Raw genomic sequence first — 15011 nt, forward strand, 5'->3', positions numbered from 1 at the left:
TGTTACTACAGTCTATCATAGACGGCTGTGACAGAAAGAACGATGAAAAGGAAAATTTCCTCATCAGTGATGAAGCTTCCATTGTTCCACAAAGTTCCACTCTGACTCTAAGGTTGTCAGAGTACATAAACAATGAAGGGGGTGTTTTCATACCTTTGGCAGTTAAATTTGCATCTGACATCAGCAGCAGGACGTAATCACCTTCATGTGCGTCTCTGAGTGGTCGACTCTCTGCAGCTCGGGTGAGTCTAAGCTTTAAAATTTGTTTACTGTGATTCATTGGGGAGAAACGAGGACCTCAGAGTCCATCCAGCTCAGAGACTCTGACAGCTGTGAGATTAGTCCTGCTCTGAGTTTTTTAGAGGACAGAATAAAGATTTCAGTGAGTCTGTGAGCTTTTAAGGTGGACTTTTGAAGGCAGGATCTTTTGTTGTATTCATCCTACTCAGACCTGTTTTCAGTTCCCACTACTGAGACTTGTATCTGAGACTTGATCCCAGGTGTGGATCTCAGTGTGGAGCTCAGACCTCCAATCACAGCCACTGTGTTTAGATTTGCTTTGTTCTCTTTGGTTCAATTTGTATCCATTTCAGTGATGTTGTTACTGTTTGAGCGGTCTGCATGGTTCAGTAGTTATAGTTATATTTCCTGAATGTACACAGTTCAGCTGAAGAAAGTATACAAGGCATGTACAGCAATGTACAGAGTGAAGAATAACTGGAGCCTTTCTGCAGATCTTTGTAATCAACACAATCAACACGAACATAAATCGCATAAACATCTAGACAAGTCAGTTAGTGAAGCTGTAGGGAACACCGGCTCCCTTGATGCCTCCTGTGTGCATTTCTTTTTTCTTTTTTTTTATAATTCAAGTATTTATTAGATTTTACATTTTATAACAGCAAATACAGAGATGCAACAACCAAAAGCAAGAAGCAAACAAACAAAAACAAACAAACAAAATAAATAAATTACAAAAAAAAACCACAACGAAACAAAACAAAACAAGTGAGGTTTTAACATATGTTGTATTAAGCTCAAATGTCCAAGTCAGGTAGACATGTAGGTGCAAAAATTGTCCCACTGTTCCAGCGCAGCTTCCGTCACATGATGTATTTTTCCCAGCATCTTTTCGCATGCAACATTCCCAATCATTCTGTCTTTCCACATTTTAAGCGTTGGAATATGGGAGTCCTTCCAGTGTTCCAAAATGACACGGGCACATGTTACCAATGCAGTACTTAACACTCTAAACTGGTGTTTATTTAATTGCGGCACCTCTCCTTTGTCTCCTAGTAAACATAATTTAGGTGATCTGGGTAGGTTACAAAGTGTCCACCCCTGCAAATAATTCAGTACAGTGTTCCAAACTGGAAAAACCAGCGGGCATTCCCAAAGGGCATGTATCAGAGTACCTTTGGCTTGTTGGCATTTCCAACACAAGTCATCTCTACCAATCCCCATTCTATACAGCCTTGAAGGAGTATAATAGTATCTGTTAAGAATTTTGTATTGAATAAATTTCCCCCTGGCTTCCCTAATGTATAATCCATTGTTCGACAATATAGAATCCCATGTACCTTCATCCATTGTACGCCCTAGATCCCTTTCCCATGCTTTTTTCAGGCTCTTATTTATATTATTTTTAATCCATGGGCAAATATTATACCATTTCGCAGCTGTGCACAGAAATGGGAGTAGTAGCATAAAATTCTCTATCGGGTTACTTTCACATGTTATTGTAACTCCTCCTTTTAAACAGTTTCTTATTTGCAAATACTTCCAGAAATGACTGTTACCCTCTAAACAAAACTTATTTTTAATATCCTCATACGACATGAAAACACCCCCTTCAAATAGGTCACTAACAGTTCTGATACCTCTTCTCAGCCATTGTGTCCAGTAAACAGTCTGCTTACCAATTTTAATTTTAGGATTATACCACAAGGGGGCATACTTCTGTACATATGGCACAAGTTTATATTTCTTATGCACCTCCAACCATACCATTTTCGAAAATTTCAAAATAGGGTTTTGCGTCTTACCGTGATTATTCACTTTTTGTGATAAAATATCAATTGGTGTGAATGGAGATGCAAGCTCTTGTTCTATTAAAATCCAATCTATATTGTTTTTCCCTGCCCAATGTTTGCCTAATCTACCCATTTCAAAAGAGATGCTATAATACTCTATATTGGGCAGGGCTAGTCCCCCTTCTTTCTTAGATTGGGACAGTCGATTTATGTTAATATGGGGTTTACCACCCTTCCAAAGAAAATCTTTTATCATATTATTGTAGCTTTGCAACATCCGTCGCGGGATACACATAGGCAGCATTCCTGTATAATAGTTGATGAGTGGTGCCACAACCATTTTAACTGTGTTCACTTTTCCCCACAATGTCAAATTTAGTTTACTCCATTTACCCAAGTTTTTATTGATCTTGTTTAATAATTTTCCCATACTGTGTGCATTTCAACCCTCAGTGGCATCAAATAATATTACTGTAGTTATTTTTTCCCATTTTTTTGTAAAATGATACATTTTAAAGCTTTATTGCTTTATACATATTTTTGGAGTTAAAAATGAATTGGTGAGTGAATTTAAGTGTTTTTTTTTATTTTTAAGAATCATTCATTATGATCTCTCTAACCAAAGTTTTGGATTTTCCTTATTGTCCTTTTTTGTAACATAGATAATGATGATAGAGAGATTTTATAAATACTGCTCCAAAGCCACACTATCCAGTTCTTCCTGGTGGATCTCGAGATGTTTACAGGACAGATGAGATCATCTCCCCAGCAGGTTCTGGGTCTACCCCGGGGTCTCGTCCATTTGGGTTTGCCCAGAACAAAATCTAACAAAACCACCTCATCTGTCTGCTTTCAATGCACAGAATGTGCGAGATTGAGATTTCCAGATTGTTTTATCAAGAATGTCTTCATGTTTACAAACCCTGTAAAACTGGCCTCTCTGCACATTTAGAGAAATTCAAGAGGGTTTGCTGAGTTCTTCACTTTGCACACAGTGAGCTAAAGCACAGAGCTGTGGTGAAGCTGTGCACAGGTAACATGTAACTCACCTGTCCTGTCATTCTGCAACCAGCAGCCAGTCTGTGAGGACCGGCTTCATCAGGGGTGAGGTCCTGCTGCCCTGCATCTACTCTGAAAAGCTGTCCGAGCCGGTCACTGCCTTCTGGAGGGACAAGAATGACAAAGTTGTGTTGGACATCATCGAAAGCATAAAATAGATCCAAAGTTTAAAGGTCGTGTGGTCAGCTTCCCAGACCAATACAAGACTGGAAACCTCTCCATCCTCATAAAGGGCCTGAGGGCGGACGACGCCGGCCCGTACGATTGCAACATCCCCAAAGTGGACTATCAGACCAAGATGACTCTGAAGGTCACAGATCAGTTCAGCAGTACAAGCACTTTATTAGCAACACCTCAGTGTTTGTGCAGCAGCAGCAGAAAAGGATAAGCTGCAGTGATTAGTGAGTAGAAATGGATGGATGAAGGTCAAACAGTCAGACAGTCAGGACAGGTTTCCTTTTTAAGTCTGATTTACTGCAGAAACTGTTCACAGTAAGTGTCGATGAAGCCTCAAGCTCACAAAGAGCTGACTGCTGCACAAAAAGCCTCCTTATGAATCCACTCCCCCTCCCACTAAATGCATGTTCAGTGGAGGGGTTAATCAGCAGCATATGTAAGACTATCCCACAGAAACTTTTGTAACCATATGTAGAAAAAATAGACATCAGATCCTATTTGAAGACATAGCAGCAGGCAAATGTGGAAGGCGGACAAACGTTAACAGATTAAATTTTCATGAGTGGAACCAAATGATCCTTTAGCAGGTGTGGGTGTTTTGTATGATTGTTATTCAGTTTGTGATCAAACTCAGTCTGCTTGAAGATGTTTTCTTGCTTGTTTTTGTTTGTTTCTGATTGATCCGATCATCAGTCGATCAGTATTTGAGTGTGAGGTTCAGCTAAAGAGCTGTAGTAGTGTTAAAAGCAGATTGAAAAAACAGGAAACATCTGAACTAACGGTCAAAGGATGTGGTTTTTTTTACTGTGTTAGCACCAGACAGAGATCACACTGTGGGTGATCTGCTGTGATCTGCAAGCTGTACAGAAACAAAGTAGCTGAATGTTTCTATTTTTTACATCAGCAGCAGCAATGTTTCAGAAATTCCTACATGAATGCCCATAATTTTCAGATTTAGGCTTCCTTCCTTTAAATCAAACAATTTAGTGTTTCTTTACATGTTCAGTTCTTATTAAACTGATGATTGTTTTTTTTGTGTGTTGCAGTGAAACCTGCTGTTAAAATAACGACTCCACATCCTGAGCCTCCTACGACTCGTGGTGCAGCAGTGACGACCTCCAAACACCACCTTTCTCTCCTCTCTGCCCCTCTGTTTGTGCTCTTCAGCTCTTTAAAGTAGGCAAAGAGGACTCGTTGTTGTGCTTCTCTGTTTAAGGACAGTCTTCATGCCTTGTTTAAATAACCTTTTATTAACAAAATGACAGTTGACACCTAAAATATGCCGTTTGTTATATTTACCACCACTGCTGCTGTTTCTAAAACAAATATGTGAAAATATCCTCAAGGCTGGCAGCCTGAGCACCTTATAAACAATCGTTAAGCTTCACTTGGTTTAGAATAGAAATAGAAACATCCTTTATTATCCCTCATTGGGCCAATTCCGGTAGGACTTCATGTTTACCTACATATTTTACATTTAAGCGGTCTTTATGGGAGCTCAAATATGCAAACCTCAGATGTGTGTGAAACTTTAAAGGTGGCACAAAGAGCTGAACCAATTTATAAGAGGGGCACACTTGACTGATTTTAAGGGTTTTTTTTGTTATCAAACCAAAACAAGACACTTGAAGCTATTTTGACATTTTTTGCTCATATCAGTTAATCCAAATGTTGTATTGCTTCCGTTGTCACTGATTTACTTCACTTTGTGTGTTCTCGCAACTTTTATACCTCAGATTTTATCTGTCAGTATTTTATATGGTTTATTTATTAGCTTGTTTAATTTTTACAGTTTCCTAATATTTATTTTGAATGTAGTTGTAAAGTAGTAACAAGAAACAGTGTTTATTACTTAGTACTAATAATATTTGGCTTTTGTGTTCTGTAAAAGTGGAAAATGTAGGGAAAAAAACTCTCCCTCGTTTGTTGTAATCACTCACCTTCACTTCTTTCATTGTGTTGTTAGCAAATAGTTCTAAAATTCAACTAGAGCTTTTCTTTAAAAGACACGTTAGGATGATTTAAAGTCTTTTGAACATAACCCAAACTTTACAGGTACTAACTATAATGGGAGTGAAAGTATTTAAATGTGTCAAAAGGTCTTAATCAAAAATTAAAAGTTAATTGTTTTTCTTTAATTTAATACTTACAGATGTCATTAAAATCTTTCTCAGTGACTTTTCAGACATCTGATTTCTTTACGTTATAAAAAAAGTGACGCAGTTGAAATCTCACCAGAGATCACACTGAGCTGAAGTTTAAGCTTTCAGCCTCGTGGTGCCATCATGTGATCATATCAAAAACCAAACACAACAAACATGTACGAAGATGCTTTTTTACTGGTGTTCTGGAGGATTAGCGCCATCTGTTGGATCCTGTAAGAAACAACTCTGACCTGTGAGAGATTAATAACAGATCAGTGGTCTTTAGAGTCTTCTTCTTCTGTTCTCATTGAGCGTCACTTTGGCCTTCATAACAAAGCAAGTCGCTGTTACACTCCAGTCCATTTTTTATTTAAGAGAAAAACCAAGAAATAATATTGATATTTTTCATGTGTACATATTTCTACTAAATATGTTTCCGTTTTTCTGTTAGTTCTGGACTGTGAAACTGAATATACAAGATCACATTTCTGTAACAAACACATTAGTGAGGTATCTTCAGACCTTGCATCAGAGTCCTGCACACTCAGGGAAAAATTCTGCCTAAGAAAACTTTAACTACTGTGATTAAGTGGAAATGTTCCATGTAGTTTTGTTAATTTAATGAAAGCTTCATTTTACTCAGAATTGTTGCTTTATTGTTTATCGAAGGTGAAGAATGATATTTTTTGAGTGCTGATGCTGTTACTGATGATGATGATGATGACTTTTAAGCTTTCTGGGAGTTTTCAGTATCATCATGTTTGTTCAGCACTTTTTTTTAACTAAACCTGGAAGCAGCAGGTGAGCCACCTGTTGAAACCAGGCTGAAACCCATCAAAACCTCAATCAGCCGTGGTCACATGACCTGGGTGTTTTGAAACCTCAATGCTTCATAAACTCGATGACACAGCATGGAAATGGCAGCATGGAAACGGCAGGCGTATCCTGGATTATCCAGCCTTTCTTGGTGATAGTGAGATCATAATTCCCATAATGAACATATTTTATCCATCTGCTTGTGAATTTGATCACCTAAACTTGTTTCTCAGCTATGAAATTTATTTATGTACTCCAGAAAAGGGCCAGTATAGGTTACCACCACTTCATCACACTGTGCAGGTTCGTAAATCATTACAGTCATTCACACTTACTGTGAACGCATAAACACTTTATGTTATCTACACTCAGCTGGAGTAGAGACCTGTGCACTACCTACCTGTGATCCACCTACACCTGGCCTCCAGGACTGTTTGTCTTTTCATGTTCATACTCTTTCAACCTCCGTATCTCATACTAGGCTTTAAACCAAACTATGACCTCTGCAGCTGTCAAAGAGTTTCAGTACTGATGCCTTACAGATAAACTGTGGGGTAAATAAAATGTCAGTTTAGTTCAGTTAGAGTGAATTTATGCATTTAATCACAAAAAAGACAGTTTGCTTCAAATTTAACACTCACAAATTAACCAAACAGCGAGAGACTCTGCCAAATGTCCTCTTAAAGTTATTCATTTAACGTGTCATGGATGTAAAGCTTTCTGCCTGTTTAACTTTAGCTCCCACTCGACAAGCAGAAAAGTTTGATTTATGGTGATCCACACCTCTGAATGAAAACATTCATTCAAAACAAAGCAACTAAGAGGGAAATAGACATAAAGCAAGGAATGGAGCAACACTGTACAGAGAGGGTGGCAATACACTTTCTAGTACTGCACGCATAATGTTGCACATTTTCACAAATCTGTTTCAGTGAGTATATTGCACATTAGTCGGTGATTTAATCCCATTGTACATTCGAGGTGAGATGAGGTATCGTTGTGTTATTTTAAGTGTTCAGTATTTTTTGTTTTGTTTTCCAACAGTCTGACTGTGGTGTGTTCAGTGTTGTGTGAGTATTTCAGTGTTTGTGTTTTGCCATCAGTCTGACAGTTGTGGGGAAGAAGCTGTTAAAAAACCTTGTTCTGTGTGTGATGATACTGTCCTCTCTGTCGTGTCTCAGATTGTACGTACAGTTTTTGTGTCTGAGCAGAGGGTGAGCTGGATGGTGTGAGTCCCTGATAATTCTCTCTGATCTTTTTCGGCAGTGTTGTCTGTACGGAAAGTCGATGGAAGGAAGTTTTGTTCCTATGATCTTCTCTGCAGACTTTATGACTCTTTGCAGAGCTTTCCTCTCTGCCCGTGTGGTGTTTCCGTACCAGACAGTGATGCCTGCAGTGAGGAACCTCTCTATTAGTCCTCTGTAGGCCTGCGTGAGAGGGCAATGGTTCATGCCGGCTTTCCTGAGTAGCTGAATGTCCAGTATTAATTCCTTGGTCTTGTCCGTGTTGAGGATGAGGTTGTTTTCCTTGCCATAGAAAAGAACATTGTCTACCAGAGCCCTGTACCCAGATTTGGTACAGCTGAGAAGGCATTTTTGATGTTGCTGTAACAGTGATCCAGTGTTTTATTTCCCCTGGTGGGGAAGGTTACAAACTGATGCAGTTTGGGTTTTTATTTTCGTGCTCGCTGATCATGTCGTGCAGCTTTTTCAGTGCGGCCTCCTCATTAGCAGATGGGGGTAATATACACGGCACTCACAATGATGCACTGCAGTTCTCTGGGCAAATAAAAAGGCCTTAACCTCAGATTCAGAAATTCCACATTTTTAGGACAGGATTTGCTGGACGAGGGCGGCCGTTCCACCGCCACGGATCTTGCCGCTGTCCGTGGCGCTTCAATCCGCTCTGAAAACCGTGTAGCCCTCTGGTGTTATTGCCGTATCGGGTATCCTCTCCCCCAGCCAGGTTTCACAGGAACACAGTATGGACCACTCCTGAATTTCCGGAATGTCTTTTGCTGTGGAAATGCAAGCATGAAGTTCAGCCATTTTAAACTGAATGAAGGCGCTTTAAAAAAAAAAAAAGAAAACATTTAAAAGCATCTCTAAAAACTCCACAAACCATCCTTTAACTAGGGTGACCATATTTTGATTTCCAAAAAAGAGGACACTTAGCTCAGTCATGAAGAACTTGTTTAAAGAAACATATTTAACATATTTAAACGATGCCTTCTCTGTGCGGTTAATGAATTGTGAAATAAAATATGTCATATAGGCTTTTACAAGTCAACAAGTGCAAAAAACAAACAAACTTCAAAACCTCTGGAATTAAATAATGGTACAGAAATAATGCCACATCTGCATAAGAAAAATTACCAGTACTGGGACGGTATGAGGGCTGGACTGGGACAAAAAATTGACCGGGGCATTTTGACTAGAGACCGGCCCACCAGGTATTATAGGAAAAGCCATAAAGCCTTTGAATGAAAACAAATGCTGTTGTGACAGTGATGTACACTGTCTTGTTGGTATATGTATGATTTCTATACATTTTACATCAGATAAAAACTTTGGCTGTAAGATTCAGATAATTATTTATTAAAAGCTAGACATTTTAAATGCGAATAAGAAAGAAAAGTATTTCTTTGTGCCCCCCTTTTCCCTGTTAGTGCCCTACCTGGCCCCCTGGCAAAACTTTGCTAGACCCGCCCCTGCACAGTTACCAGCTGTCAGCTACTTAGAAAAGGATCCTGGTGTTATTTGTCTCTCAGAAACAGTTCATAACGTCCCTTCAACTCATTCATGTCACCTAAAAGGTAAACCTGTTTCTCCATCACCTGTTCAGCTCTGCTGATTCAGTAAGGACATCTCCTGGTTTCATATTCATGTTTCCCTCTCGCCACATATCCAAACCGATATCATATCACTATCATAACATCATAGCACCCACCCAGCTGTATAGAAACTCCATCATGCTAACTAGTACGCAGTTATTGTAACTGACTGTAAAAAGTCAGCACAACGAAAATTAACTCCACCTAAACTTGGTTTATATCTGACCCAGATAGACTGCAGGTTATAACTTCTTACCTGAAGTTCAGTTCACCTGATACTCGGACCGGCGGCCGCCTCGGGTCTCTGCTCCTCCTGCCTCCCCTTTCACTCATCCACCTGCTGGCCTCTGTGGAAGCTCCGCCATAGCCACCACCAAATAACTTAGTTATTTTTACACATCGGCCAGCATCTAGCCAATCCACCACCTTTCATTGTTTATACCGTACAACAACAACAACAACAACAAAACCATCAGCTGTAAAAACGAAAAATCGCCCACCGGTGGCCAGTCCAGCTATGGTCGGTACGAGGAAAATTCTTTTTCAGTTCGTCTGAAAAGATGCACTTGCGCTTTCGGATCTTTTAAACATCATTAGGCGCGTTGCTGCGCACTGTCAGTCCCGTCTGTCAGCGCAGAACAAACGCTCACAACGCAAACATGGGTCCTCTGTCGGAATACAGGAAAACCTCATACACATGTATATGAAGTAAAGACTGGATTACATAGACACTCACTGACCTTCAGCCACCCATGAAAGTCCTTTATGGGGGAGGTAAAGTTTAGGGTGACCAACCGTCCTCTTTTCGAGATGGATTTTACATGTTACCAATATAAAAAAATAAATGAAGTAAAGAACTGAGGATTGGAGTGGATTATTTTTATTTACATTCACAGCACTGATTAAAGCAGATTAAATAAGTTTACTCATTTAAAGATAGAGAGAGCAAAGCTGTTTCTCAATGTGTCCACCAGGTGGAGACACAGCTCCACCTGGTGCTGTGTAGTCTGGCGCTCCAGCAGTTGGAGCTTTTATTGTGAAAGGCAAAGACAGGCCTTTTGGCACATGTGCAGATGCAGTTCGCCTGGTGTGAGAGTGGAGCCAGCTGAGGTTAGACAGAAAGGGAAGAAGAAGAAACTGAGCCTGCTGGATGGACATGGAGCTTTTACACAGGTGTGACGTGCAGCAGGTCCTTAGGTGTTCACTCCCAGCCTTGCTCAGCCTGTCTGCTCAGGTTCAAAGAGAGGTAGGAGAGCTCTCAGAGTTACCTGTGACAGGTGAGCATGAAGCTCAGGGACACAGACAGGCTGACAGTAAGAAGCAGCAGTTTCTCACATTTGTGCGTTTCACTTCTTAACACAGACGTTCAGTGACCCCACAGAGGAAGCTGCAAGTCTGAGAATCCTTTCAAAGTAAAATATTTAACATGTGGTCCGCTCACAGTTCAGACCTTTCAAAGTAAACCTACAAACACACCTCTGAGCTGTGATGAGAGTCTGACTCAGGTGTGCTATAATCATCTGTGTGTCCACAGAGCTGCAGTCACCTGCCTCGTCTTCATCGTCTCACACACAGGTGAGTATCCCTCTGTTCTTTCATCAAACAGGAAGATGTAATCAGTAATCAGATTGCAGTTACTGATCAGACAGATGGGTAGGCTTTGTCTCTGTTGTGTTTTAAATGCAGTGCAGGTTTTTCCACTCTGTGAGGCGAGAGCGTCTCATTTTTCTCCAGTGTGCTGATGTTTCTCCTGAAGCCTTCGTTACTCACTGTCTTTACTCGTCATTGGTTTTGGTGACTTCTGGTGATGTTGGTGCGTCTGTGTGATGTCACATGATACTAAAGCAGGAGAGGAGTTTAGTATCTTGGTTTAGAGAGGAACGGGAGATTAGCGGATGGATTAGCGTGGAGTCTGGAGTACTGGGTCATCGTGGTGAAGAGAGAGCTGTGGGTGAAAGCTAACCTAATCATTCAGAGGGTCTCAAGGTAGAGCTGCTGCTCCTCCACATCAAAGGGAGGCAGTTGACTTTGTTCAGGCATCCGACTGGATGCTGCTCTGACTCCTCCTAGACGAGATTTTTCAGGTATGTCCTCCTTTGAAAAGTCTGTAGTGCAGATCCAAGACACACTGGAGAGATTATGTCTCTCAGCTGACTTAAGTGTGATCTAAGCTGGTGTGGGAAATCTACGTTGTAACATACGAAACCCCTTTTAACGCTACACTGTAACCTTCCATGTCACTCATCCATTAAGGGCTGTGTCGACCCCACGTGTAGTTACGTTTTTCTGAGATTACGTGTCAGGTAACCTCCCTCAGCATGGTCTCGATGCTTGCTGTTGTGTTTGTGTGTCTGTCAGTGAGCAGTGTGGTGCATGTGTGCGCCCCGGTTGGAGGTGAAGTCCTGCTGCAGTGCGTCTGCCCCGAGCTGCGGCGTTTGCCTCACAGAGTCGGTGTTTTCTGGAGGGACAGAGAGGACCGGACTGTGCTGGACATCATCTTCAGCAGCCCGTATGTTCGCTTCCAGCATCACCTGTTCAGAGGGCGAGTGCAGAGCTTCCCTCACACCTGTAACCAGGGAAACTTCTCCATCCTCCTGAAGCACCTGCAGCTGTCAGACAGCAGCAGCTACACCTGCTTCATCCCACAGCTGAAGCTCAAGGAGACGATCCAGCTCACTGTGTCAGGTTAGCTCCTCCTCCTCTCTGAGCATGTTCACAGCTCTGTTGTCGTGTCCCTCAGAGCTCCTCTGCTCTTTGCTCCTGATGCAGATCACTGCGTGTCTGAAGCTCAGAGGACTCCTGGACCTTCATCTGCAGACTCCAGCTTCACAGCAGGTTACCTTCATCTCACCACCAGCCTGACGCTCCTCATCTTCCTCCTACTGAATCCTTGATAGGAGCAAGGCCTCGAACACAGACTTGAGCTGGACTCTTTCTTTATTTAAAGACTAAATACTTTTATAGATGATCAAAGAGCATTTATTATTATTATTAATGTTATTTATTGAGTAAATAAATCCACAGGATGAGGAGAGGAAATGTAGACCATCATCTACACACTGATCAGAAACACTGGCACTGTGTTTGGAGGTGGGCGGGGTCACAGCAAACCTGAAGCACGAATAAAGCTCACCTGGTGGTAAGGTGGTCACAATGAAGTGAACTCTGACCTCTGAGGGATAAAAAGTACACAGAGAGCATCAAGAGGAGGAGAAGGAAGGTTTCATTGGAGACAGATGTTTGTGATGATGTTCATGGTGGTGGGTCAGTGATGGGGATCAGAGAAGGCAGATGTGGCTCCCTCTGGTGGACATATTAATAACCACAGCTTTCCTCTCTCTCTTTATCCCGTATCTTTAATTATTGTCTCACTTTCATTGTTATTGTTTGCACATTTTTTCCTGTTTGTGTTTTAATTTTGATTTTTCTGTTAATACTGTAAAGATATTCTGGGTGGAGTGAGTGTGTGTGTGTGTGTGTGTGTGTGTGTGTGTGTGTGTGTGTGTGTGTGTGTGTGTGTGTGTGTGTGTGTGGGAGAGGGGGAGACAGGACTGGACTGGAGAGTTTTAGCTTTTTAGAGTCTGGCCTCTGCAACTTTCACATTAAATATTTTCACTGACAAACATGGAAATGAGTTCTTCTCTTTGAATCCAGGTTATCATGCAGTAGTTTCACTGATCTGACCCACTTTACATCAATCTCCAGCCAGAATGGAGAGACTGAAGACGATCATGTGACTGAGAAACAGTTGAGCTTTTTGTGGCGGGGGCATGGTTTGCTGGCCTGCTGCAGAGGAGGGGTGACACAGTGAGCTCTCTGGGCAGCACGGAGGCGGGGAGGCAACAGGTGTACGGGACCTGTTGTGTATGGGACTGTTTTAATGAGGGAGATGTGTTTTTGTGTGCGATGGAGCAGATGATGCTGGCAGAGAGACGGAGTGGCTGCGTCCGAGGCGGGTGCCAAAAAAACGCAGATTATTTTCCCCAATAAAAAGACACTAAGCATAACCCGTGTGTGTGTGGGTCCTGTGTCACACTTGTATATTCAGACACTAAAGGTATGCAGCAGACAGCAGGATCAAGTATGATGCTTTCAGTTCATGTCTTCACTAACCCTTAAAAATCCTGACTCATTTTACCCCAAACACAAAAAAGCCCCTTGCCCCAAACCACTCTAAAAATATTCAATTGTAATGTTTTCTTTTTTTGTTTTGTGGGTTTCTTTTTTTTTTTTCCATTGGAAATTGTATTTATTTATTTATTTATTTTATCAATTTAAATGACTTAATCTTTTAAAACTACCCCAGCCTGAACTATAGTACTGAGCAAAAGTTTTAGGCAAGTGAGGAAGAATTGCTGTAAACAAAGAATACTTTCAAATCTCCCCTCACCACACTCCCTGCCGGTGGCTGGTGCCCTCAGACGTCGGTGCGTTGGTGGTTCTTGGTGTCTGGGGCTGGGAGCTCATGTATGTACCGGCTCACTCCTGGTGGCCGCTTGGCAGGGCCTGGCGCCTGTGGCCCAGCTGGGCCCCTTCTCGGGGTGGGGCGCCCTCAGGCCTTGGGTCCTCGTACTCTGGGCCCTCTGGATGTCTGCGGCCTGGATCTCCTCCATACCTGCTTCATGCCCTGGGGGACGGGGCTATGGCTCCCCACATTCCCTAGCAGATCGTTGCATGGAGAAACCTTTTGAATACAAGCATGCTGATCCACACAGGTGTACACACGGGTGTTCACAGACACAAACTACACCTTTCGTGGCTGCTACCTCAAAGCACATTGTGCCCTGTCGATCTTGCGTACTGCACAATAACATTTAATATTTAGTATCTACTGTTAGCTAGTTTATTGTGATGATGTTGTATTTATTATGTTGCTCTTTTTTGTTTGTTTTCTCTTCTGTTTTTTTTTCTTCTCATGACAGGTGATCCAGGTGTTTTTGGTTTTTTTGTTTATTTGTTTGTTTGTTTTCTTGCTTTTCTTTGTATTTCTCTCTCCCCTCTATTTTGTCTTTTTCTCCCTCTCTTTCTTCCATTCTTTCTTTCTCCCTGTCCTATCCCCCAGTCATTTCTGTCCCGTCTGTAACAACTGAAAATAAAATAACATAAATACATAATTATAATAAAGGTCAATCAAATGGACCAATATGGCAAGGCCATGAGAATCCACTTTGTAAAGTAAATCCGCTAGGCATCTTTTTTGGCCTTCAGACAGATGGCTAAAGATCCAAACGGGACAGGCTAAAGAAAGAAAAAAAAGAATCCTTTCAAAAAGTGTTAATCATTTATTTTCATCAATCAATAAAATGCAGTGAATGAACAAAAGAGAAATCTAAATCTGATCAGTATTTGGTGTGACCATCCATCAATTCTTCTAGGTACACTTGCACACAGTTGCTGAAGAAACTCGGCCGGTAGGTTGTTCCAAACATCTTGGAAAACTAACCACAGACCTTCTGTGGATGTAGGCTTCCTCACGTCCTTCTGTCTCTTCATATAATCCCAGACACACTCGATGATGTTGAGATCGGGGCTCTGTGGGGGCCATACCATCACTTCTTGATCTTGATCTGAAGATAGTTCTTAATGACTTTGGCTGTATGTTTGGGGCCGTTGTCCTGCTGCAGAATACATTTGGGGCAAAGAAACAATTATTTGTATTTCTGAAAGTATTCTTTGTTTACAAAGAATGCTTCTTCAAACTTCTGCACAGTACTGTATAAATATCAAATATTAATCAGATTTTTTTTTTCAACCCTTTAAATGCCAGTATCTTTACAGGGAGTGCAGAATTATTAGGCAAGTTGTATTTTTGAGGAATAATTTCATTATTGAACAACAACCATGTTCTCAATGAACCCAAAAAACTCATTAATATCAAAGCTGAATGTTTTTGGAAGTAGTTTTTAGTTTGTTTTTAGTTTTAGCTATTTTAGGGGGATATCTGTGTGT

The 15011-nt window shown here is 41.3% G+C and overlaps 1 protein-coding gene across 1 annotated transcript; it reads left to right on the plus strand.

Annotated features, from left to right (window-relative positions):
* Nucleotides 1–10082: 10082 nt before the first annotated feature.
* LOC146361602 (uncharacterized) lies at nt 10083–12956 on the plus strand. The gene is made up of 4 exons (XM_084922064.1): nt 10083–10235; nt 10597–10637; nt 11421–11747; nt 11832–12956. Exons 1-4 carry the CDS (start codon nt 10213–10215, stop codon nt 11954–11956), a joined length of 516 nt encoding a protein of 171 aa, XP_084778190.1. The 5' UTR covers nt 10083–10212; the 3' UTR covers nt 11957–12956.
* The last annotated feature ends 2055 nt before the right edge of the window (nt 12957–15011 follow it).

This window comes from Perissodus microlepis, chromosome 23 (assembly GCF_051167445.1).
Source record: "Perissodus microlepis isolate ML-2025 ecotype Zambia chromosome 23, ASM5116744v1, whole genome shotgun sequence".
In the NCBI taxonomy this organism is placed as follows: Eukaryota; Metazoa; Chordata; class Actinopteri; order Cichliformes; family Cichlidae; genus Perissodus; species Perissodus microlepis.

Coding starts and splice junctions, on each gene's coding strand:
- LOC146361602 (XM_084922064.1), top strand. CDS start 10,213: ATGGACATGGAGCTTTTACACAG. Junction 10,236..10,596: donor GACATGGAGCTTTTACACAG/GTGTGACGTGCA, acceptor GTGTGTCCACAG/AGCTGCAGTCACCTGCCTCG. Junction 11,748..11,831: donor GATCCAGCTCACTGTGTCAG/GTTAGCTCCTCC, acceptor CTCCTGATGCAG/ATCACTGCGTGTCTGAAGCT.